The following is a 22,512-nucleotide window of genomic DNA, read 5'->3' on the forward strand; positions in this document are numbered from 1 at the left end:
GAATTAATATAAAATGTTGTAAATTCTATTTAGCCTTAGGCTGTTATCAGGTTACATCTTTTAAATATTTGTTACAGTTTCCTCAATTGTCTGAATGAGTTTCTACATAATTTTTACAAGTTCAAGGGAATGCTTCAAACAATTTAGATTAAGCCATGGAGATTCTCTTCTTTTTTTTTAATTAATTTTTATGGAGTGCAAAAGTTCTTTTTTCACTGGGAATTGTTACTTTGCCTCTGTTTCCATTTTATCTGAAAGAACCTTGATGACCTTCAGGGGCCATCATTATTTCAGTATGTAATTGAGAATACCCTGAAATTGTAACTCAAGGCCAGCAGACTTCTCAGTGCTCTTTATTTAAGAAGAGAATGTAATAAAAATAAGGCAATTTTCCTTTAGAAATCATGTGTTCTAAATTAATGGCCACTGAGTTGTTTGGGTGTTAGCAGTTATGATTTCCTTTTTTTTTTGAGATTAAAGTGTTCTACATATGTAGTCACATGCTGATTTTTTGTTTGGTTGGTTTTTTGTTTGTTTTTATTTAAACTTTGAATCTGTGTTGGGACTAGAAGGGGGAAGAATTGCCTTTCTGTCCTTCCTTTTAAGATAATGTGTACTTGTGGGTAACCTTAAATATTAATTTTATTTACGATTATTACTTTGCTTTCACTATTTGTTGAGAATTGTGGAAGTAAATACTTTTCTGTTGAGTTTAATTTTATTTTTATAAAGAGATGGAGGTAAGAAGCAGCAGAAATGCATAAAGCACACAGAGAGGGAAGTTCAGTCAGGCCACTGCCAGGAGTGTGAGTGAGAGGGAAAATCAAGAAGGGGATTTTGGCCTGGCAGGAACTGGGAGCAGAAGGTCAGGATTCCTTCAGGACAGAGAGAAATACAAATCTTTCTTATCACTAAGAGAAACTGGAGGAACCATGAAATAACCAAATCTGATACCTGTGGGGACAGTAGGCAATACTGGAGATAATAAAACACCTTCAGTGCAGAGAAGAATATATTTGAGACATGCAAATAAAATGCCTGCAGTGCAGCTTTCAGTTCAGTGGCACATTTGCAGCTCTCAGTGCTGCTTTTGCTTATTCTGGTAGTGAAATATCTGAGACTGGAGCAGTGCTGCTCCTTCTTTTTCATTGAAGCACAGCAAGTTCAAGGCTGCAACAGCTTTTATTTTTAAAATTAAAATCTCACTGACTGTAACAAGAATGTCTATGGCCTGCAGGCACGACTTGAAAATTACTACATTACATCCAAATTTTAGCAGTTGAATTGAAGCTGTTTTAGCATTTGAATTTCAGCTGACTGCTCTTTGGGAAACTGCTTTGCAAACATTCATCACCTCTTTAAAAAAACTTCCCTTGAATAGAGAAATCAGAATGAAAAGTATCTACCACCACTTTGGGAGCACATATGGTTTAATTTCCCATTTTTTCCTTTCTCTTTTTCTTACAATCCTTAAATTTAAATAGCAGCTGCCATGTCATAAAGTCACAGCAATCTATTCCCAACTAGAAATGTAATTTGTGTTTTTATCCACTTCAGTGCACTTTGTGATTTGTTTGCATTGGAAACATTAATCAAAACAACTGAGTCTCACTCCTGAAGTAACTGAGACAAGTTGAATATATAGAATCTCTAAATGTTACATTTTAAAAGAGTGGATTCAGTCTGAGAAGTGGTTGGCAGCTGAATGTAGCCCTTAATTCTGGTAGGCAAAGATGATTTTTAGGAGGAGATGTTTGCTAATTCAATAGGGAAAGCATTACTTGTTTCCATCATTAAAATTGGAACCACTGTCTTCAGATTCTCAATTTCTCTGTGTGACAATGACAAAAAAATGTTGTTTCAGGTGCAAGCAGTTAGCTGAGTTAAAGTTTTCTTATGATTTAAGAGTGTCTTGGGTTTCTGTAGATTTTTATTGGTATTGACAGATGGCCAGGCAGCAGCAGAGAAAAAGGACTTGCCCTGTTAAACCTGAGCTGATGAAAAAAGTGTAGAAAATGCTTCAGGTCTTTGCAGGAGAATGGTGAATAACTACCAGCAATAACAATGCATTAGGAGTGGACTTCTTCCAAAAAACATAGCTGAGATAAATGGAAATGTGTCAGAATTCACATTTCTTCCATTTCAGAAAGCTCCCTGGATTTATGACCCTTTGGAGACTTGCAAAGTCACCCATTACTGCACTTGTAGATTTCTGTTCAATCATGCCTGAAATGTTTCAATTAATAACTGAATACTTCTCATTTCAATTGAAATTAATGGTTGAACTTCCATAGGTCCTGCTGGAAAAAAAAAACGGGCCCTAAATTTTTAACTTTTTTTGAGAACTTAGGAATAAAGCTTCCCATGCTTTTAAAGCTTCAACTAAAATAATAAATGTGGCTGTAAATTGTATGTGCAAAATATTATGGGAGTGCTTTTTGGTTTCACCCATGTACATTGTATTTAGGAAACTTCTACTTAATGCAGTGTGAGTTGGATTTACTGACAGTAAATCATAAATACTTTTATTTCTCTTTCTTATACTGCACATACATTCTTCCAAAGCAGGCAGTTGATGAACCAGAATACTGTCCTGGGAACAGTTCTTAAGTAATCTGTGTTTGAAGGCTTTGAGGAAATCTTAAATCCTTTTATCTGTGTTAAAATGAAGTGAAGCACGTGTGCATTAGAGCTCAGTTTTCTTAGGAAGAGCTCCTTGATTTATTTCATAGATAAAGCAATTTCTGTAGCACCAAGTGTTTGTGGGAAATGGGGATGGAGAAGGGTCTTTAGGGACAGTCCCACCCAGTGCCACTTCCTGTCCCTTTTGCCTGTGTTGTGTTTCAGGAATTGGCTGAAAGGCCATCTGTGCTGCCAATATGTTCTGTTGAGTTCAATTTTATTTATTATTATTATTATTATTGTTATTTATTTATTTATTTATTAAAGCACTGAAACTTTACATCCTTGCAGCACTGCAACGTGATTTGCTTGGGAGCTGCTTTGGTGTGATCTAAAAGAACAAAAACAAAAAAAAAAAAAGGCCAGATTTATGGTTCTTTTGTGAAATCTCTTCAGGGCCTTTCTTTTTATATCATCTTTATTTCTCCTCTCTCTGGACTGAAAGAAATAAGGCAACCCACACTGCCACCCACATGAATGTTTTCCTGTGTGCTGGGAATTTGGAGTTGTTTGATAGTAACCACTGATTTGATCAGAGCAGGGCTTTTAATCCACTCTAGTGCTGAGTATCTGTGAGGGCTTTTTGCAGAAGTTAACAGTGTTTCTACCTGAATTTTTTATTTAACCAAAGTAGAGCTAATGCAGTCTGAAAAGAAAGCTGCTCTAAAATTTAATTCAGTAACTTTATATTCATAGTTGTTAATGTGTAGCTTCTTTTTATGCTTAAATATGATGTTTCCAGAAAGTGTAGAAAATGACATCTGTGCTGGGTTTTTAAGAATATATGTGAAAAAAAATACTTCCGTTCAGACTTGTAGCAATTCAAATCTTTTGGCTGATATGCTCCATGTATTTCCTTCTGATCACAGGGGAATTGAGTGGATCAGCTTGACTGGCTTCATTTCCTTTGCCACATCAACACCCAACAATCTGGGACTGGTCAGGAATGAGCTGCAGCTGGTGGACCTTCCAACAGGTTTGTGTTTCCTGAGAAATCTGCTCCAGGAGCTGACAGATTTGCTGGGGAGTGACAAGTTCTGACTATTATTTTTTTCCTCCTTTTGTTGTCATGACAAAATACAATAATAAATGAGCTTTAACTGTTCCTGCTCTTCTTTGTGAAGCCACAAGATGTGTTTTGTTTGGTGCTCAGACTTGAACCAACGCCTTTACAAAAACATCTTGGGCTTATTAAAAGAATAAGTGTCAGCAGGGGGTTTAGAAGCAGACACACAGGGTATTAGTGGCGGGTTTTGTTCACAAACTGCACATATTTCCATATTTCCAAATGTGTTTTGTCATAATCTGCACCCACTGTTTCATGTGCACCTGAAATAGCATTGAACCATTTGTTGTGTTGTGTTGCACATGGTCAGGATTTGAGTGTGAATGAGTGTAAAAGGGATTCAAAACAATAAAACCCGGTACTTTTATAAAGAATTGGAAAGGTTAAAAAGTAAATAACTGTTAAAAGATACTGGTGGCAGCAAAATTAACAGGTTACAACTATTTTGGTCTCATAGTGGGTGATAAATACATTTGTAATGAACTCTTTTTGCACAAGAGGAGGTATAACTGGGGAGATTAGACAGCCCAGAACAGGAAGCACTTCAATAATTTTACATTATTTTTGAATGTGAAAAGCTGGAGCCATTTAAGTTCTAATTGAAGAGCCTGAATCTTGTAGCACATGGCTAATTCTTAATTGCTTTATGCAAAGGGACTTTCTAATTGGTATTTTTAAGCTTATGGAAAAACCTCAGTTGTTGTATTTCCAGGGTGCTGCACAGAGAGGTTATTCTTGTAGCATAATATTATTGTAAAGTTTTTTCATAAAATATCTTTTGTTCATCTGTTTAAAATCAAAACAGAAAAGATATTTGCACTGGGAAATTAATCTCATGTAAAATGGGAATCTGATTTTTTATTCACCTTGTGAATCAGTATAGAACATTTATAGGCAGAAGTCATGCAAGCAAGTTTTGAGTAAATGTGAATACATGAGACCTTAGCATTTGGTTTGCTTAAAAATAGTTCATTTCCTCTTTAAAGCTTTCAAGAAAGGCACAGCAATTTAATTGTCTTATTTTTTGCTTCTTCCCTCACTTAGGAGCCCAACTTTCTATTTTAGGCCTAGGAAAACTCTGCTTATTCAGATTTGCTTTGACAAAAATATGAAAGAAGATTGCTAAGATGTTGAAAAGAGAGGAGGCAGAATTCCAATAGCCTCTGACAGGAGAGCTCTAACTCATGTTCTTGATAACTAGATTTATTAATGCATGTGGCTTCAGTAATTTTGCTGTGAGCTACAAGAGGAGCTAAAATTTATAGTTTGAATTTTCCTTGAAGCTAAGAAGAACGAAACTTGCAAAGAAGATGCTGTTTGTAGGTCATTATTTATTTTGATAAATATCATATCTTTAACACCTATAATTCTGCAACACTTCCTACAAGTGGATGAAAATTTTGTTGGGAATGAGGTTGTAAACTCTTTAAGATTTACTATTTTAGCTGGAAAGGAAGAGAGAATGGTTCTGGTAAGTGTAGAATGTAGCTCACCATGAAATACTATCACAGTTCATGGCAGGGTTAATTTCTCTTATCAAACTTGAAATCGATTAATGAATTTCCTCCTTGGGGAATGGAGAGAATCTCTCATTGACTTTGAGTAGAAAATAATAACTCTTTGAACTCACTCTCTATATTTATGTAATCCTGATGCATCCATTTGAGTTGCTGCTCTGGAAGTGAGTCAGGACAGTATTTGGCAGTGGAGTTTACAATATATTTAATGTAAACTTTGGGATTTTAGTGATGAACTCTGAAATGCAGTAAAACGAAACGCTGTAAAACTTTGACAACATTAGAGATGACGGGTGATTTGGAGGTGTTCTGGTTTGGTTAGTAAACTGGTTCTGTTTACAAACAGAGCAGTTTCTATTTAAATTTCTCTCTTTCTGTGTAGTTTATTGACTGTTGCTGTTCTCCCCCTGTTCTGTGCTCCAGGCAGGAGTGTTGCATTCCGTGGGGAGCGAGGCAACGACGAGCCAGCCATCGAAATGATAAAGGTGTCTCATCTGAAGTAAGTGCATCATCCTTGGGAAGTTTATACATTTCACTGTACTGCATGAAAATCCTCAGAACATCATAGACTTGCCAAGACAAAAAGCACTTCAGAGTGTATAGGAAAATACTCAACAGCATCAAGAGGAAAGTGCTTCAGAATATTAATTCCAAGTGAAAAAGCTGTGAATGTTTCTGTGGTTGACTTTGTCATTCAGGATCCAATCACATTGCAAAATCAGTAATTAATATTTTATTTCTTACAGGAATTGTGTTCACTGAACAGGCTTTTTGATAATATTAAGGAGAATAAAAGTGCTGAACTGGTTTTTTTCAACTTTGATCCTGCTATGAGATAATTCTCTTTTCTATAACTTAAGCCTTACTTAGAAGTAGGAAGTTTGGCATTAAAGATTGGATGATTATTCATATTTATTTAGCTTTTGAAAGTATTTCACACCTTTGCCATAATTGTCTGCTGGAAAACCAGATGTGAGATATAGTTGTTTGAAAAGTCAGCTGATAAATGACCAAATTGTTTCTTTTCAAGTCCTCATTATTTTGAGCTCAGGCCTGTGACAGGAGGCCCTGATTTTCATTGTATTAAAAATAATAATTTTAGTACTCTGGAAAATTACTTCACTTTCTTGTATAAATGAAGTTAAAGTAGTATTTATTTTATTAGGGCATTGTCTCTAAATCTTAAAAGTTTTTTCTTTACAGTGGAGGAAAAAATGTCTCTAGCTTGCACCAGGAGTATTTTTCTATGGTGGCGTTCGAGAGAATCTGAAAGAGTTCAGCCATATAATGTTCTTAATAATGCATTAAAAATTAAGAACAGCCGTGGGCTTGGATGAAGAGGCTGGAGAGTGTTGAGTGAGACAAGAAAGGAGGCTCACTTGCAGAGAGATGAATGCAGTGCCTGAGAGGACAAATTGCTGCAGCCTCTGTATTTTCAAGTTAAATGTGAAAAGTGGTGGATTAAAGGTGTTTACACTCACCCAGCTCCACTGATGAGCAGTCTGAAGACATGACTGACAAGTGGTTTACTATGAGATGATTTTATGCTCATTTATCCCGGGATTAGGAAGTGGCATGCCTGTGCAGGAGGAAAAAACTCTGTCCAGCCTGCAGTCTTGTGTGTTTTTGTGGTATTTTGTGCCATCAACTCAGGCTGAACATGGTGAGATCAGAGGTGCTGCTGGTCTCCCTGAATTATTCCCCTTGTCTCCTCCACAGTAATTGTGCAGAACCACTGGCAGAAATTTATAATTCTGTTAGCTTTGAAGAGAACTCTTTTTCAGACATGCTTTTGCTCCTCAGTAACTCAAGGGAATCCCAAGCTTCAGAGGGGGATTTGATTTGCTCTGCTAACTAGTTTTTGAGGGTCTCTAGAGTGCTGGTGTGAACAGCATGAAGTAAAATGCTCAAATGACTCTTGCTGGAGTAAATTCTCATTTTTTTTCAGGCAGTACCTAGCTGTGGTATTTAAAGACAAACCACTGGAGATCTGGGATGTCAGAACTTGCACTCTGCTCAGAGAAATGTCTAAAAACTTCCCTACAGCCACTGCTCTGGTAAGGAATAAATTCTGTTAGTTTTTAATAAATATAATACATTGGAATAGTATAAAATCTTTGAACAATTTTGCAGCAAGTGTTACTGTAGCTGTAGCATATAGAGAAGTGCTTTAACATTTCATCTGTCACCAAATGGAGGCAGGAAAAAAGGAGTTTCTGATGAAGAAGTCTGCTCGGTCCCTTGGGTGATGGAGGAAGGTACTACAGATCTCCTTGGAAATGATTATAAAGCCCCAGTAAATTCAGGGAATAAACCTTTGTCTTTCCCATTTTTCCTGGGCCATTTTCCATAGGAGTGGTCACCTTCCCATAACTTAAAGAGCCTGAGGAAGAAGCAGTTGGCAGCCAGGGAGGCCATGGCCCGGCAGACAGTGGCATCAGACACTGAAGTCAGCAGTGTGGAATCCTCTGTGATCAGGTATCCCCCTTCCTGATAGAGTCCTGGGCTACAGCAATTGTTGCTTTCCCACCATGTGCCATTCTTCTAATGAAAAGAATATTTTGGAACTGATTCTTGAGTACATAGCAAGCAGAACAACTTTATGGGCCTCCCTTTAGTTTTTATATGGGGGACTTTGATGTACCTGTTACTCTCAGGTGTGTCTGTGGCAGTCCATTGGTTACCTGGTTCTTCAAGTAAAACTCTTACTTGCCTTTGGACAAGTTACTTGCCCTTTCCACAAGAGTGGAAGTAATAAATAGTTAACTGTTGCACAAAGTGTTTAGAAGCATATATGCTCTTTTTTTGGTGCTGTTTCTGTGCATGAGGTAGAATTTGTCTGGCAATTCTGATTTCAAGAAAGAAATAATTGTGTCTCATTATGTTCTTTTTAAAGCTTGTTGCAGGAGGCTGAAAGTAAATCAGAGCTGAGCCAGAACATCTCTGCCAGGGAGCACTTTGTGTTTACAGGTGCTGATGGGCAGGTTTATCATCTCACAGTAGAGGGAAACTCAGTAAAAGACAGTGCAAGAATTCCTCCAGATGTGAGTTCCGATTTTTCTATATCATTGATGCTTTAATTTTTTGCTTAGCTTTGATTGCCAGAAAAAAAATAAGGGATAAGCCTTGTAGCAGCAAGTGGTCAGTAATGTAGTACTTTGAAATCTGAAATATGAATTCCAACTTAAAAACTGATGGCAATTCTGTTTACACAGTTTTATATATAATTTTTCCTGTTTTAACTGAGTTTGGCATATCATGTTATATAATATTTTTTTTCAAATGAATACCAATGTTGAAATATTTATTAATATGTTTGAATCTATTAATCACAAGATATTTTTCTGTTTCTTAAATATTTTTAGGGAAGTATGGGTAGCATTACGTGTATTGCCTGGAAAGGGGATATCCTGGTTCTTGGAGATGTTGATGGAAACTTAAACTTCTGGGATTTGAAGGCTAGAGTATCCAGGTATGAATGCAAATTAAGTCTGTCAAACATGAGATGATGAGTATTAGAATGTGGAATGTTTTCATCCTTCCTCATTTTTGTTCTTTTCTGTGGGGAAAAATGCAATTATTTTGGAATAAAAATTCAGAAAACGTCTGTTGTGTCACAGTTCCCTACATTTAATCTCTTGTATTTTCAGAAGAATTAACATTTCATCAAGGTTTTAAAACCAGCTAGGTATCTTTTTTTACATTAAACCTGCAATGGCTTCTGGTTAAACATTATGTATTGTAGAGTTTATTCCAAGCATTTCATCATGTTTGTTTGATAAATTCACAGTCTGGACATCTATTTGTGTGTGCATCTATAGAGAGATTGTTCTCCTTCTCAGTCTGTACAGTACCAGGGTCTGCAGAGTTCCTGGAAAGGATTCAGTTTCCTACAATATTGGGTATAGAATGTGGATCCTAATCTTGTCTTTCCTTAGGGGGATTCCTACTCACCGGAGCTGGGTGAAAAAAATACGGTTTGCCCCAGGGAAAGGAAATCAAAAACTTCTTGCAATGTACAACGATGGGGTAGAAATTTGGGATTCAAAAGAGGTAAGTGGCTGTGGGTTTGTTAGGCACTTCTCTTCAAAGCCCACACCTCACCTCTGCAAATCAGGATGAGTGAGGGATTCAGATTTACTGAGTCAGGATTTCTTGCTGGCAGTTGTGTGATAAAGTCACGTGGCTTTTCTCAGAAGACTTTTACTCCCTATAAGGCATCTTTGAGCTGCCATCAATGAGAAGAGTCTTCCACTCTTAAAGCTGACAGTGTCTGAGATTCTCTTAGTCATCCTCTTCCAATGTTTTTGAGGCAGACCTTGAAAATTTAAGGGGGAGTTCCCCAGTCTGAGACTTCAATCTGTGGACAGGAGATTGCTTTCACTGCAGGTTTCTTCTGTGTATGCTCAATAGATGTAATTTGTTAGGGAATACCAGAAAAGCAGACATCTGTTCATTAACACTCTCTAGCTTCTCTTCTTACTCAGAAACTCTCTAGTTATGTTCACAAACCTTCTGGGGTTTGCTTTTAGGTGTCTCAGGGAATTATGGTACCATGGGTCAGGAAATACAATTGTACTGTTTTAACTTAGCCCCTGGAATAAGGTATCAGGGTATGAAAGAGGAATTTTAATTTTTTCCCTGTTCACTTTGTAATGAGCACCAGTTCCAAACTCAGACATTTAATTAGTGCAATATGAAACTCCACTGATGATAAGAATGGACAGCAGATATGAACAACTACTGTGAATTACATAAGTACAGTAGGATATTACCCAATGAGTCTCTCCTTGAAGCACATTTGAATAGTTTTGATGCCACAAAATACTCCTCCCAATCTGTTCCCTCATTTTTTCTAAGATAAAGGAGTTTCCTACATGAAAGCATTTAAAATTAAATTGACATTTTCAGTCAAAAGTCTTTCAGAATATCTCTAGTAATATTTTATAGTCTCAGTTCTATTATACATCTAATCCTGTCCTGTTAGAAAAGATAACAAAAAGGCAGCTGTACACTATGCTCAAAAGGATTTTTTCTTAGCCCTAAATTGGGAAATAGTATTGTTCCAGGGCAACCATGTGACCTACTCCAAGGTTTCTAAATTCCTTACTCTCCAGAAAAAGCCATTACTGAAATGATTCATGGCTAACTTCACCTTTCATGGTGAATTCTGTGCTGTGCCTCCTGGGTGTGTGACACAGCCTCACACTGGGTGATGGAGAGGCTGCTAAAAATAAAAAGTAACTGAACTTTTGCAGGTACAAATGGTGAGCAGTTTAAGGAGCGGGAGGAACGTGAATTTCCGGATCTTGGACATGGACTGGTGCACGTCAGACAAAGTGGTGCTGGCATCAGATGATGGATGCATCCGAGTGATGGACTTGTCCATGAAGCCCTCGTGTTTCAGGATGGATGAGCAGGATTTAGTAGGTATGCTCATGTCTTCTTTGCTGCCCGCTGCTTGATACTTCTGCACTCCTCTTTGGGAAGTGGAGCTCAGCACTTCTGTTAGAACTGGGAGTTGTCACATGTGGAGATTTTCTACTTTCTACTTTGCCCTTCTACTGCTTTTCATAGATACAGGTAATTTTTTTATGCTTAGGCCATATGCATGGGTTTTTTAGTACAAGTTTAATCTCCTAAATAGCACATACTTTTTAATATTTTAATTTAAATACAAATGAAGAAAATTAGAACTTTTTGTACAGATATATAGCAAATTGACTTTAAAAGCATTGACATATCAATTAGGTATCAGTACCTGTATCACTGATACTCATTACATGATTTAGAAACATTTGTTGATGGGTAAAAATGTATTTTCTGGGTTTTTTTCAGGTGTCTGTAGACTGATTCATTGCTTTTCAGACTGACCTTTAAAATAGCAATATTAGTGCTGTTTACCTTTTTAGCCATATGTCTAAGAAGGGAGTTTAAATATTTAACTAGTTAACTAAGCTACATTTTTTTTGTATTTATTATTACTAGTGTTCTAAGTAACTCTTCATCCTGTTGCCTTTTGATCCAATCCTACCTTTACTCATACAATTTCCTTAAGTCATTTCCTTAAAACCCAGTAGATTCTAAGACATATGCAATAAACTGTGATGTGGGGAGCTGTGGTGTGGCTTTGTTTGAGCAAACATGTAATTTATCACAGCCATTTTTGCTATCGAAGGAGTGTTCTGCAATATTAACTCATAAAGATGAATGTTGTAAAGCCAAGCACACTGAAAGCTGTCAGGCTGCTGTGATTGAGCTGTCCTTCTGTGGTAATATTTTAATTACCAAATCACATTTGCAAGAGTCCTGCATCACTCAGTGCACACGAAGTACAGGGAATTGTGAATGTTTAATAGTGGAGCTGGTTTTGGTACTTGTTCTACTCCTCAGTCGCTGGGCAGCATTTGCTGCCTGTCACCCACACCTTGTACTGGATACAGCTTTACTGACTTCTACACTTGTGTGACAGCCCTGATGTATAATTTGTATCTTACTAAACTTCCCATCATGCTTTCCAGATGACGGGGTTTAATCCTTGTACTGTACTGTAAGAATTAGGGGGACAAAGCAAAAGTAAAGATGCTTTATGATATATATGGTATAGCTTTACTGACTTTGCACCATGTACGTTGTACACAGCTCTGCCAAAGCCAGTACAGAGAATTCCAGGAGTCTGTGGCTAAACCCACTATGGAATATCCTGAAATTCTCAGTTGAGCATGGTTGGCAACCCTGTACCTTCTAGGAAATGTTTTTGCTTGAGTGTAGTGATAAGCTTTTATGTCTAGCAGCCTGTGCTTGGTGTGTGAAAAGACTTTTATGTATGATTTTCCTGGTGCTTGCAAAGAAGCTGGGACATTTTCTGGTGCACATTTTCTGTGATACATTTTCTGGTGCCCATTTTCTGTGGTGCATTTTCTGGTGTACATTTTTTGGAGGTACATTTTTGGATGTGCATTTTCTGTAGGGCATTTTCTGTGGTACATTTTCTGGTGCCCATTTTCTGTGGTGCATTTTCTGGTGCCCATTTTCTGGTGCCCAATTTCTGTGGTGCATTTTGTGATACATTTTCTGGTGGAATATTTTCTGTGACACATTTTCTGTGGTATATTTTCTGGAGGTACATTTTCTGATCAATGAAGAAAACATTATTGCACATGACTCTCTGGATAATGAATCTTTTCCTTTTGTTTCAGAACCTGTCTGGTGTCCCTACCTCCTTGTTCCAAGGGCTTCATTAGCTTTAAAAGCATTCCTGCTGCATCAACCTTGGGATGAGAAATATTCTCTAGATATTATGGACATGTAAGAAGAAATACGGTTTTATATATAACATTATTTTTTAAAACCTACATATTTTATTAGTCCTTCTGTGCAAATAACTTTTGGATGTATAAGTTTCCTCACTCTTGGGGATAGTCAAAATTATAATTAGTTCACTTTTTTTTACTAAAAGTAATACATAGGTAAGGCTCTAAGGTCAGGTATTTCTTCTGGCCTTTAGTAGCACTTGGCTGTTAAAAACTGCAGTCTGCTTTCAGTACTGGCAATATTTTTATGGCATTTTACTACTTCTGAGAAAAACTGTTCTCTTTGTTCTAGAAGTTAATGCAGCCATCAGAGTTGTTCCTAAAGTGTAAATGAAAGTGATATTGTGCTAGACCTGTCTGCACTCTTGGAGGGCCACATTCACATCATCAGAGGAGCACATTTGTGTCCTGGACTGTGCTCATGGTCACTTAAAAATGCTCCAGGCATTGCCATTTTTATTAATTTTATGGTTAATGAAAAGAAATGGGAAAAGAAAGATTGGCATTTACTCTGAGGTTCAGTGGGAGCAAACCAAATCTTTCACTGCTGCTTTGGAACTGGTAACTGGATAAAGAATCCTGCATGAATGACTTACCCAAAGAATGTGAAAGATTGTTTCCATGTATGTGCCTGCGTTTTTCTCCTACAAGTAGTGCTCTTCCATTTCAGATAATACTGTCTTTTTTGTAACACAGAAAACCTCTATATATTTTTTTTTAATCCAGTGATTATCCAGAGAATGAAAATATTAAAAACCTTCTTCAAGAGCAGTTGAATTCATTGTCCAAGTAAGACTTTTTCTGTTATTATTTGTGTAAACTGTGGAATTCTGAGAAGGCAAAATATCTGAAGTTTGTGGCAATTCAGTTAATGAAGAAAGAATTCTTTTCTCTAAAGATGTGCCTTAGTAATGACAGTTTTTATTTTTTTAAAAAAAGTCATCTTTTTAATGTCATTTTTATGTCATTTTAAACTTGGTGCTTTAAAGGTGCTGATAGGGTCAGTACATGATTTGCAACTGACCTGTGAGCATTTGGAATGTTTTAAGCAGTACTTCTCAGGGATTCAGGGGTTGTTTATGCTGATCCAGACTGCATTGGACACTGCTACTTAAATACTCCAAGGTTTGTTAGGATATTTGAGCTCTGAGGGGAAAAAAAGATAATTCCAAAAATCCTTTGTTGAAGATAAAATTCCAGAGTAATGTTGACACACGTTGCTCAATTTACAGAGAAAACAGATTTTGGCATTCAATTTAAACCTTCAAAATTATGGTTGAAGCTAGTAAATAGCCAATTTTGTCCATTTTCCTTTTGTCCTTTCATTTAGTAGGATGGAAAAGGTAACAGCCTATTTTTATCCAGTTTGAAACACCTGTGGAAAGCCTAAATTCATGCATGTGCATCCCTTCTGCTGTTAGACTGCATAAGATTATTTGTAATCTGCAAAGATTGAGCTGCAAGATTATTTGTAGCTGAATTAATAATGTAATTAGTAGAATTACTGCAGACTAATTGGCAGCTTTGCATACACCCTGGTGGTGATTCTCTATATTGCAAGGATAAAGAGTTCCTGATGGACTGCCTGCATTTGCCCCTGGACATCAGTTATATTTCAAATGATATATAATTCCTGTTGTAATTGTTTTCACAGATGCATTTTTTCACTTCAGAAAAGAAATTGTGTATTTTGGGGGTTGATCTTTTCAGTTTGTATGTGATGTATCCTCTTTGTGTTCAAAAGCAACCAAACAATCCTGCCCAGCATTTTACAGATTCTTTAACACTTTCTCTTTTGCAGTGACATAAAGAAACTTCTGCTTGATCCAGGTTTTACTCTCCTGCAGAGATGTCTCCTGGTTGCCAGGTAGTAGAGATTCAGATAAATAAAGGAAATGTTTCCTAGGAAAATCTTGGTGCTGTTAATGCACAGGAATGAGCTGAAGTTTAGGAACTCACCCAGTTGTCCTTTAACTTAGCACAGTCCCCAGACTGCTTTGTTACTCATTTAGTAGAGTGGTTTTAGGACCAAAATGGAAATGTTACCTCACTGAAACAGTTTTATTTGCTTGTTGGATGCAAGGAACTTCCCTCAGTCTTGGAGGCACTTTTATAACTGCAGTTCTGGCAGCCACATTACATTTAATTGTTCATGCCCCAAAATGTCATTTAGAACTGTACAAACAGGGGAGGGCCTGGGTTTATTTCAAGTGTATTTATTTCAAGTGTGTGGTTCCTCTGCCTAAACTGAGCTAATTTTAGTCTGTGTATATTCAGAGATGGTTTTCAAACTTTGTGGTTGAAAGAGGATATCAGTGACTAAGTGCAAAATAATAATAAATATCAATTTCCACATTTTCTGAACATTCCTGGGGTTTAATTGCTGTTGTAACTTACCTTGCTGAATGTCATTCCATAATCCTCTCTCGTAGTTTGTCCCGTTGATAATGCAAAGTACTTGTGTTGTCCACAGCAATGCATGGTCTTTGAGAAAATGAAATATATCATATTTTTATGTGGTGTTTGAAAAATTACAAGCCTGTTACACATCCTGCTTTCTATCTCCTCAGACTGTATGGGGACGAATCTGAACTGCATTTCTGGACTATTGCTGCCCACTATTTGCACAGCTTATGCCAGGAAAAGCCTGCAAAACCAGACACAGCTGTCCTTCAGGAGCAGCTGGTTAATCCTCTGGATATATGCTATGATGTGCTGTGTGAAAATTCTTACTTCCAGGTATGTCAAAGAGTTCAAAACCAAATTTAATAGGAATGTCATCAGTACAATAAACACTCACTTTCCTGTATATATTTCACTTTTATTAGTAACATACCAGTCTGGATTAAAACATTCCTGGTACTTAAAAATAGAGGCTGGTCCAAAAACTGGCAAGATATGGAAATATCTTTTAAAAGCCTGGTTTTATTTCTTATGGTAGGCTTACATTTAAAATATTTTTCCTTCTTTGTCCAGAAATTCCAGCTGGAAAGGGTAAATCTCCAGGAAGTGAAGAGATCAACATATGATCATACCAGGAAATGTGCTGATCAACTTCTTCTTTTGGGCCAGGTTTGTGGGTAATATTTGAATTTTTTATTCTTCTTCCCTGTCACTTTTGTGTACTTAGCCTATTCAAGGAAAGCTTTTTCTAACTTTGTTATTTCCTACTTGTATGAACCCAGTGCAGAGTTTTTGCATTCTTATGTTAAATTAATGAGTTTTCAATGCTGTCCTTATTGCAAATGTCCTATTAAAATAGAATCTTAGTCATTATTAGACAGGGAGATATTTTTGTAGCCTGTTTTAGAATAACTTCCATTGTTATTTGTTCCATGTCTTAAAAAGGGTAAAAATAGAAAAGCTTTTGAACAAAATTAATATGTTGTGGTCAAAGTTGTACTTTTTTCTCTTGCCAGACTGACAGAGCAGTGCAACTACTGCTGGAAACCAGTTCAGAGAATGCACATTACTACTGTGATTCACTCAAAGCTTGCCTGGTCACAACTGTCACCTCATCAGGGCCATCTCAAAGCACCATCAAACTGGTAGCAACCAATATGATAGCCAATGGAAAGCTTGCAGGTAAAGTATCTCTTTCTCTTTGGTTGTAAACTGATAATTCTTATAATTTTTAAGGATGCCAATGGAAATAGGAGTGAATCCTGCTGTGATGGATCTTATGTGTTGCGTGTGCTGCAGTAGATTACACGGAGTAGTTAACACAAAAATTATTAGTAGCTGACTTACAAAATCCAGCTTGTCTTGATTTATTTTCACTGGAAAACTTGTGTCTGGATTAAATCTTTAGCAGTTGTTTGCACAGAGAGAAGCTGGGCACATAATATGTATTTTCCACTTTTCTAATTAAAGAATTAACTAAAATTTGGTGTCCCTGTTACAAAACATGAAATACTTATTTAGTCTCTTTTTCAGTTCAGAACTTGTTTTCATAATATGTGTTTTCTTACAAGTACAGGTTAATTTTGCTTAATGCAAGAGCTGAAACACAACTGAAATATTGCAATTACAACCATATTACTGAAATACTTAAACGTGCTGAGAAAGTTAAAAGTCTGTACTTGCCTGGAAAAAAACACTTTCCACTCTGTAGACTTTGTTAATAATTGCACTGTGGACAACATTAAATTAAAATAAAGAAGTACCCATGAAATCTATTTATTTAATTTACAAAGATCATTATGTCTTTGTGGTTAGAAGTCCTGTGAACCCCTAAATTTGTGTTCAGAACAAAGATAAAGGAGAGCTTTGTGTGGCCTCTATAGCCCAGAACGAAGATGCAATAACTGGCACCCAGGTTATATGGAGAGCAGTCTCAACATCTTCATATGCTGAGGATGTGGGGATCCTTTCCCACACTGAGCAGCTCTTGTTCCCTGGATTTCCTGAGTGGAGTGCATGTTTCTGTTGCAGAGGGGGTGCAGCTGCTGTGTCTGATTGACAAAGCCGCAGACGCCTGTCGCTACCTGCAGACCTACGGCGAGTGGAACCGTGCAGCGTGGCTGGCCAAGGTGAGCAATTCCTCACTTCTGGGCTGAGGACACCAACCACCTGCTTAGCACCTGTGCTTAGGAAGGCTGAGGAGGGTGCTGAAGTTCCCTAAATCACTGAAACATCGGTTAGAAATACTATTCAGCTACGAGAAGCCAGTCCATTCAATCAGCGCTGGCAGATTCTTCAGCCTTCTGACCACACAGGTTTGCCCTTGTTGTCCACATTACAGGAATGGATGGGGACTAAAAGGCTTGGAATACTCCATTTCTTAATTTTTCAGCAGTTTGGGAAGGTCCATATAGCTGCAGCAGTATAAAGTTGGTAATAAACTGTAAAAACCCACTCCTGGGTGTGGATAAGTAACTGGGCGGTGACTTCTTGCTGAGCTCTATGTAGTGTGTGAGCTGATTTCAAAATTACCACCACCCACATAAATTGGCATCACCTTCTGTTTTGGTGTGCAGCCATAACTACAGCAAAACTACCCAGACACAGCCTTAATTCTCCACATCATAAATGGGCAGGTGTTAGTAAGGATTTTTCAGCATCTCTTAAGTAAAGTTTCTGTTTTGTTTCCTGAAAAACGAATGGAAAAGTTGTACTTAGGTTTTCTAAGTGGGGAATGCTGCTTTTCTAAGATTTTTTTTTTGTCTTCAATAAAGGTTGAAAAGTAACTTCTCGATTTAGAAAAGCTTTAGAACAGCTTGGGGTAAAAATGATGTTAATCACAGGTAAAAATGGAGTGACCCAAATGAAGTACTTTTATACCCAGATATCTCTGATTTTCCTTAATGCCGTATTAACTCAAGCAACATGCATACTTTCTATTAAAAACTGATGGTTTCAGATGCTTCTGCCCAGGGTGCTGCCCTGAGGAGAGTGCAGCAGGAGCAGAGTGTGGGGTTGTGGTATTCACATGCCCTCTGAACAGAGAGAGACATAGCTTTCAAAGGATTTCTCCTGAGATAAGCTGTGAGAGAAGCAGAGAAAAGAGAATCAAACAATTCTTATCTCATTTGCTGCTCCCCTGTTTGTGGCCCTGTGGAATGTGATCTGGAGATTGTTTACCCAAGGTGATTGCTTGATTGGATTCTGGTGATGGTGTTTTGGATTCATGGACCAGTTGGATCCACGTGTGTGTTGGGACTCTCAGGAGAGAATCACGAGTTCTAGTTAGTTAGTTAGTGATAGTTCTTGTTAGTGTAATACAGTTAGAGTATAATATAGTTTAATAAAGTAATTAATCAGCCTTCTGAAGTCATTGGAGTTCAGACACCATTCTTCCCACGCCGGGATCCCAGCACTGCTGAGGGGTGTGTGTGGCAGCTGGAGCCCGCTCAGGCTCTGCTGTGTCCCGCAGGTGCGGCTGAGCTCGGAGGAGTGCGCGGACGTGCTGCGGCGTTGGGTCGACCACCTCTGCTCCCCACAGGTCAACCAGAAATCCAAGGCCATTCTTGTCCTCTTGTCTCTTGGCTGCTTCACAAAAGTTGCAGAGATGTTACACAGGTAAAGGTGAAACAGCACACACAAGCTGTGTCTTCTCTTGTCCACACTTATTTCTGACATCTGTTTCTATTTTTGCATGTGTTGGACTAAGCCCTTTTCTGACCCAGAGATGAGGCAACTGAGAGGCATTTTAAAAACTTTTATTAAGTCTCATGAGAAGGGTGAGACAATACAGATGTTATAATTCATGCTATCACAATCAGAAGCCAACTATTTCCTAATTACAATACATTATAAGTATTTCTTGTTATATTTCTCTAAAGTATCTAATCTTATTTACAAAACCATCCTTTAAAACTTGTTTCTAGTTCCATTTGTCTGTCCACAGTGTCTATCCTATTCCATAGCATTTCTAAGTCAGTATTTCTTATTTCACAGTTTACATACAAATACATACTTTGTGAACCTTCTGTGAAACCTTGAGAATTCTCTACAAATCCATTTCCCACAAGCATATTTTTCTTTAATTAGATTTAACCTGTGGGCTACGACTGGCATTTCATTTTACTACAAGCTTTAAGATTGCCAGCACCCATGAACCAAGCAGTAATGATTTATAGTATCTGTGATTTTTTCTGAGTAACTTCAGCCCTGATCTTTCAAGAAAATTTATACCAAGTGTCAATTCCTGAGTGCAAGAAGGAAGGGGAGATATAAAAAAAGTTTTAGAAAGCCTCTCTGCAAGTGTTTTGGTGTGATGTCCTGGAATACTTTTCTGGTTTGTATAATAACAAATTATTCTCTTTTTTTTTTTTAATTTAACAGTATGAGGTACTTTGATAGAGCAGCTTTATTTGTAGAAGCTTGTCTGAAGTACGGGGCATTTGAAGTTAATGATGATACAAATATCCTTTTTCTGAAATCCTGCCTTTGCTCACTAAATTTCACATCTGACCTGGTGTTCTGGAAAGCTGAGCAGTTGCACAAACTTTTGTATTATATACTATAACTAATGCATATGTGATTAATACCTGACCCTGTTCTATGGAGTCATCAGCCTATAAATAAAAAATGCCACTAATAAGTGAGGTAGATAACCTCAGGTCTAATTAATGAAAAAATCTTTGTGACATTAAGATTTCTGTTGCAATTTATGCCATTGTATCATAGGTAGGTAGGTACTTAAGCATATCTGAAATGTGTCTGGTTTAGTTTAAGCATTCTGCATGTTGCTTTATAAATACTAATATGGGTTCAAAAGGAGGATTTAAAACAACTTTTTTTTCTTACTTGTGCTGAAAAATAATGGATTAGCACAATTGGTAACAATGTTCAGCATTTTCACCTTGGGAGAGCCAAGGAGTAAGAAGGGGGAAAAAGGATTCAGAGCTTTTTTTGTTTTGCTATTAGTTTGTGTTTTCCTTAATGCTTCATTTACATAAATTGATCCATGCTGTGTATGCAGACTATGCCAGAAGCTTGAAGCTCCTGGGCTTTAAGGGGGGAGCTGCTCTCTTTGCCATCAAAGCAGGAGAAAGTGGGAAGGAGCTTCTGAGTGAACTCAGGCAGCCGAAGGAGGAGGTGACACAGGAGTGAGAATTCTGTGTTTGTGAGGTTGTCTGGCAGACTGGGATGCCACTGGGTGAAAATACACTTTTCTCTTGAATCACTGTAATAGCTGATCTGTGGGATTTGAGCAAATACTGTTAAGTGTGTTGGAAGTCAGGATTAAGAACTGTGGTGTTGCTTTTTGCTAAATTTGTCTGCACTTTCACAGGAGAGGAAAGGAGCTTATGATAAAAATTATACAGTAATATTTCCACTTTTTCAATTGTAGCAGGAATCAAATTTAAAGATGTGCTGAAAGGTTTCCATACCTGTGTTAAAGTCTGGTCCATTTACTTCTAAAAATCAAATCTTAATAGAACTTCAATACTGTTGTATTTATATGTAAAAATGATTTAGTCTGTAATGTAAAAATATAAATATATTTTAAAATAAATAGAGATCACAAAGCACACAGTTCTTTCCTGGAACATCATGGTTTTTTCAGTCCAATTTCTTCTTTAAAATTACTGTTATTTTACAATTCACTGTATTGTCATTTCCATAACTTCCTGGGATGGAGTTTTTAACAGGTTCACTTCCAAATGTTGCTCTCCTAACATTCCAGAAGTCCGTGAAACGTCACTTTTTCCAGTTAAGGGATTGTTATATTCCATTTTATTTTCAAGTGTGCACTCCTGCACACCCTGGGGACTGAATTCTGCCTGTCAAAGGGTGGGGGAAGGTTTTACCTCCAGAGCACTGCAGGTCAAGACACTGCTGGTGCTGTCCCCAGTCTCTGCTGTGTTATTGAATGTCTGATTAACAAAAGGTGAAAAAAGCATTGTGCAAAGCCAAAACAATGGCTTTTTCAAGAGATACTTCTGCTAGCATATCTGATGGTCCACATACACAAGGATGCCACCAAAAACCTCTTTTCTGATTTTTTGCCAGTATTTCAGAACTTGTTTGTGTTATTGTTTCTAATGTCAGATGTCTCTTTTCTGTGTGTTACTGATGAGAAATTTTACAGCTGAGGAGTGGGTGCTGATGGTACACTGCCCTTGCAATTTCAAGGCTGTGGCATTTAGGCTAAAAACCTAAATTCTTCTTCTTCCCAGCTTGTTGGAGTTACTGAAGTTGAGTTTGTTGTCATGAAAAGAATCCTATAAAACGTCTCTCATTTGAATGTAATTTTTGTGTTGTCTGCTTACAGTAACAGTGCATTGGATTCTCCTTTTGTTCAAGGGTTTTTGGATATGTGTTCAGAACTCCCAACAGCTCTGGGACATCTCCAGCTCCAGAAAACCTTTGGTACAAGTCTTAAATAACATTTCTGATAAAATTGGAAAGTATAGACTATTCAAGTCTTTTTGAATACAAACTGAAAAAGGGAGTTTTGTCATTCTGAGCAGAAAAGTAGGAGTTATATCTGCAATGTGTTGTATTTGTTCTTGCCACATCTTACATAAATAACTTTAAAATGCTTTTATTCAGTGTATTGTGAACTGTGCTTATGTTGTTGCTTTAGCTTGGGAAAATGAGTATACAAGGAAATTTGCCTTAAGTATTACGTGAGCAACAGAATTCATCAAAATTAACTGTAATTAGCAGTGGCCTAAATTCTGGCTCACACTGACTGCTACAGCTCTGCTCAATGTCTTGCTTTTGTAGCAGCCCTTGTGGACAAGGCTCCACAGAGTTGTGAGCACACCCAGACTTGTTCTTTGACAGCCCTTGAAGCTGTTGGTCAGTGGGTCTCTGAGATAAATCTACTTCAGTATACACTTGGATTTATAACTCTGATGGTTTAAAAAAATAAAGCCAACAACATATGTGTAAAGGCCTTTTAATACTGAATGTTTCTATAAACTTGTAAGTGTGCAGGTTGCAGGATACTTTGTGGCATTCCCAGCTGGAACCTTCATGAGGAAAATAGTGTAATAGTGATGGAAAAGTTTATTTAGATAATATTGCAGTCTCATTACAACAATAAAAATATTTTTAGCATCTCCGTGTGTCTTGATTTAATACAAACCCATCCTTGGAATTGAGTGCTGCTTGTGCAACTGTTGTCATTTTGCCTTCTGGACAGGAACAATGCTCAGGGCTGGTTTAACAGAGGAAGTGATTATCCTTTCTACATCTGAGTCACATTTCCCATATTAGTTCTATGTAACATTGTGTTTGAGCAGTATTAATTCCCAGGCTTTAGCAGCAAACATAAAATTTGTATGGGTTAAATTAGAGCAGGACACGGTCTGCACATCCTGAGTTTTGAAAAGCACAGGAATAAATGATGAAAGAAACCCCCTTCCTTTCTGTTGTCACAACCTAGAAAGTGAACTGAATGAATTTTTAAAATAAATACGATTTTAATTCCTTTAAACCTTTAACTCCTTTAAACCCTTTGAGAATTCCTTCCTCA

At 37.3% G+C, this 22,512-nt stretch overlaps 1 protein-coding gene across 4 annotated transcripts in view; it reads left to right on the forward strand.

Moving 5' to 3' along the window:
* WDR11 (WD repeat domain 11) overlaps nucleotides 1-22,091 on the forward strand; it is a 35,607-nt gene extending 13,516 nt beyond the window's left edge. For all 4 annotated transcript variants that reach the window (XM_068198226.1, XM_068198227.1, XM_068198228.1 and 1 more), the window contains exons 12-29: nucleotides 3,552-3,658; nucleotides 5,689-5,764; nucleotides 7,214-7,322; nucleotides 7,619-7,743; nucleotides 8,162-8,309; nucleotides 8,631-8,737; nucleotides 9,204-9,318; nucleotides 10,524-10,695; nucleotides 12,465-12,573; nucleotides 13,305-13,367; nucleotides 14,380-14,445; nucleotides 15,149-15,317; nucleotides 15,555-15,650; nucleotides 15,998-16,163; nucleotides 17,013-17,110; nucleotides 18,454-18,599; nucleotides 19,365-19,444; nucleotides 19,978-22,091. In XM_068198226.1, the coding sequence (XP_068054327.1) occupies nucleotides 3,552-3,658; nucleotides 5,689-5,764; nucleotides 7,214-7,322; nucleotides 7,619-7,743; nucleotides 8,162-8,309; nucleotides 8,631-8,737; nucleotides 9,204-9,318; nucleotides 10,524-10,695; nucleotides 12,465-12,573; nucleotides 13,305-13,367; nucleotides 14,380-14,445; nucleotides 15,149-15,317; nucleotides 15,555-15,650; nucleotides 15,998-16,163; nucleotides 17,013-17,110; nucleotides 18,454-18,599; nucleotides 19,365-19,444; nucleotides 19,978-20,135 (2,110 nt within the window). In that variant the 3' untranslated portion in view covers nucleotides 20,136-22,091. The remainder of the gene's footprint in view (nucleotides 1-3,551; nucleotides 3,659-5,688; nucleotides 5,765-7,213; nucleotides 7,323-7,618; nucleotides 7,744-8,161; nucleotides 8,310-8,630; nucleotides 8,738-9,203; nucleotides 9,319-10,523; nucleotides 10,696-12,464; nucleotides 12,574-13,304; nucleotides 13,368-14,379; nucleotides 14,446-15,148; nucleotides 15,318-15,554; nucleotides 15,651-15,997; nucleotides 16,164-17,012; nucleotides 17,111-18,453; nucleotides 18,600-19,364; nucleotides 19,445-19,977) is intronic.
* Nucleotides 22,092-22,512: the final 421 nt, after the last annotated feature.

Source organism: Anomalospiza imberbis, chromosome 8 (assembly GCF_031753505.1).
Source record: "Anomalospiza imberbis isolate Cuckoo-Finch-1a 21T00152 chromosome 8, ASM3175350v1, whole genome shotgun sequence".
In the NCBI taxonomy this organism is placed as follows: Eukaryota; Metazoa; Chordata; class Aves; order Passeriformes; family Viduidae; genus Anomalospiza; species Anomalospiza imberbis.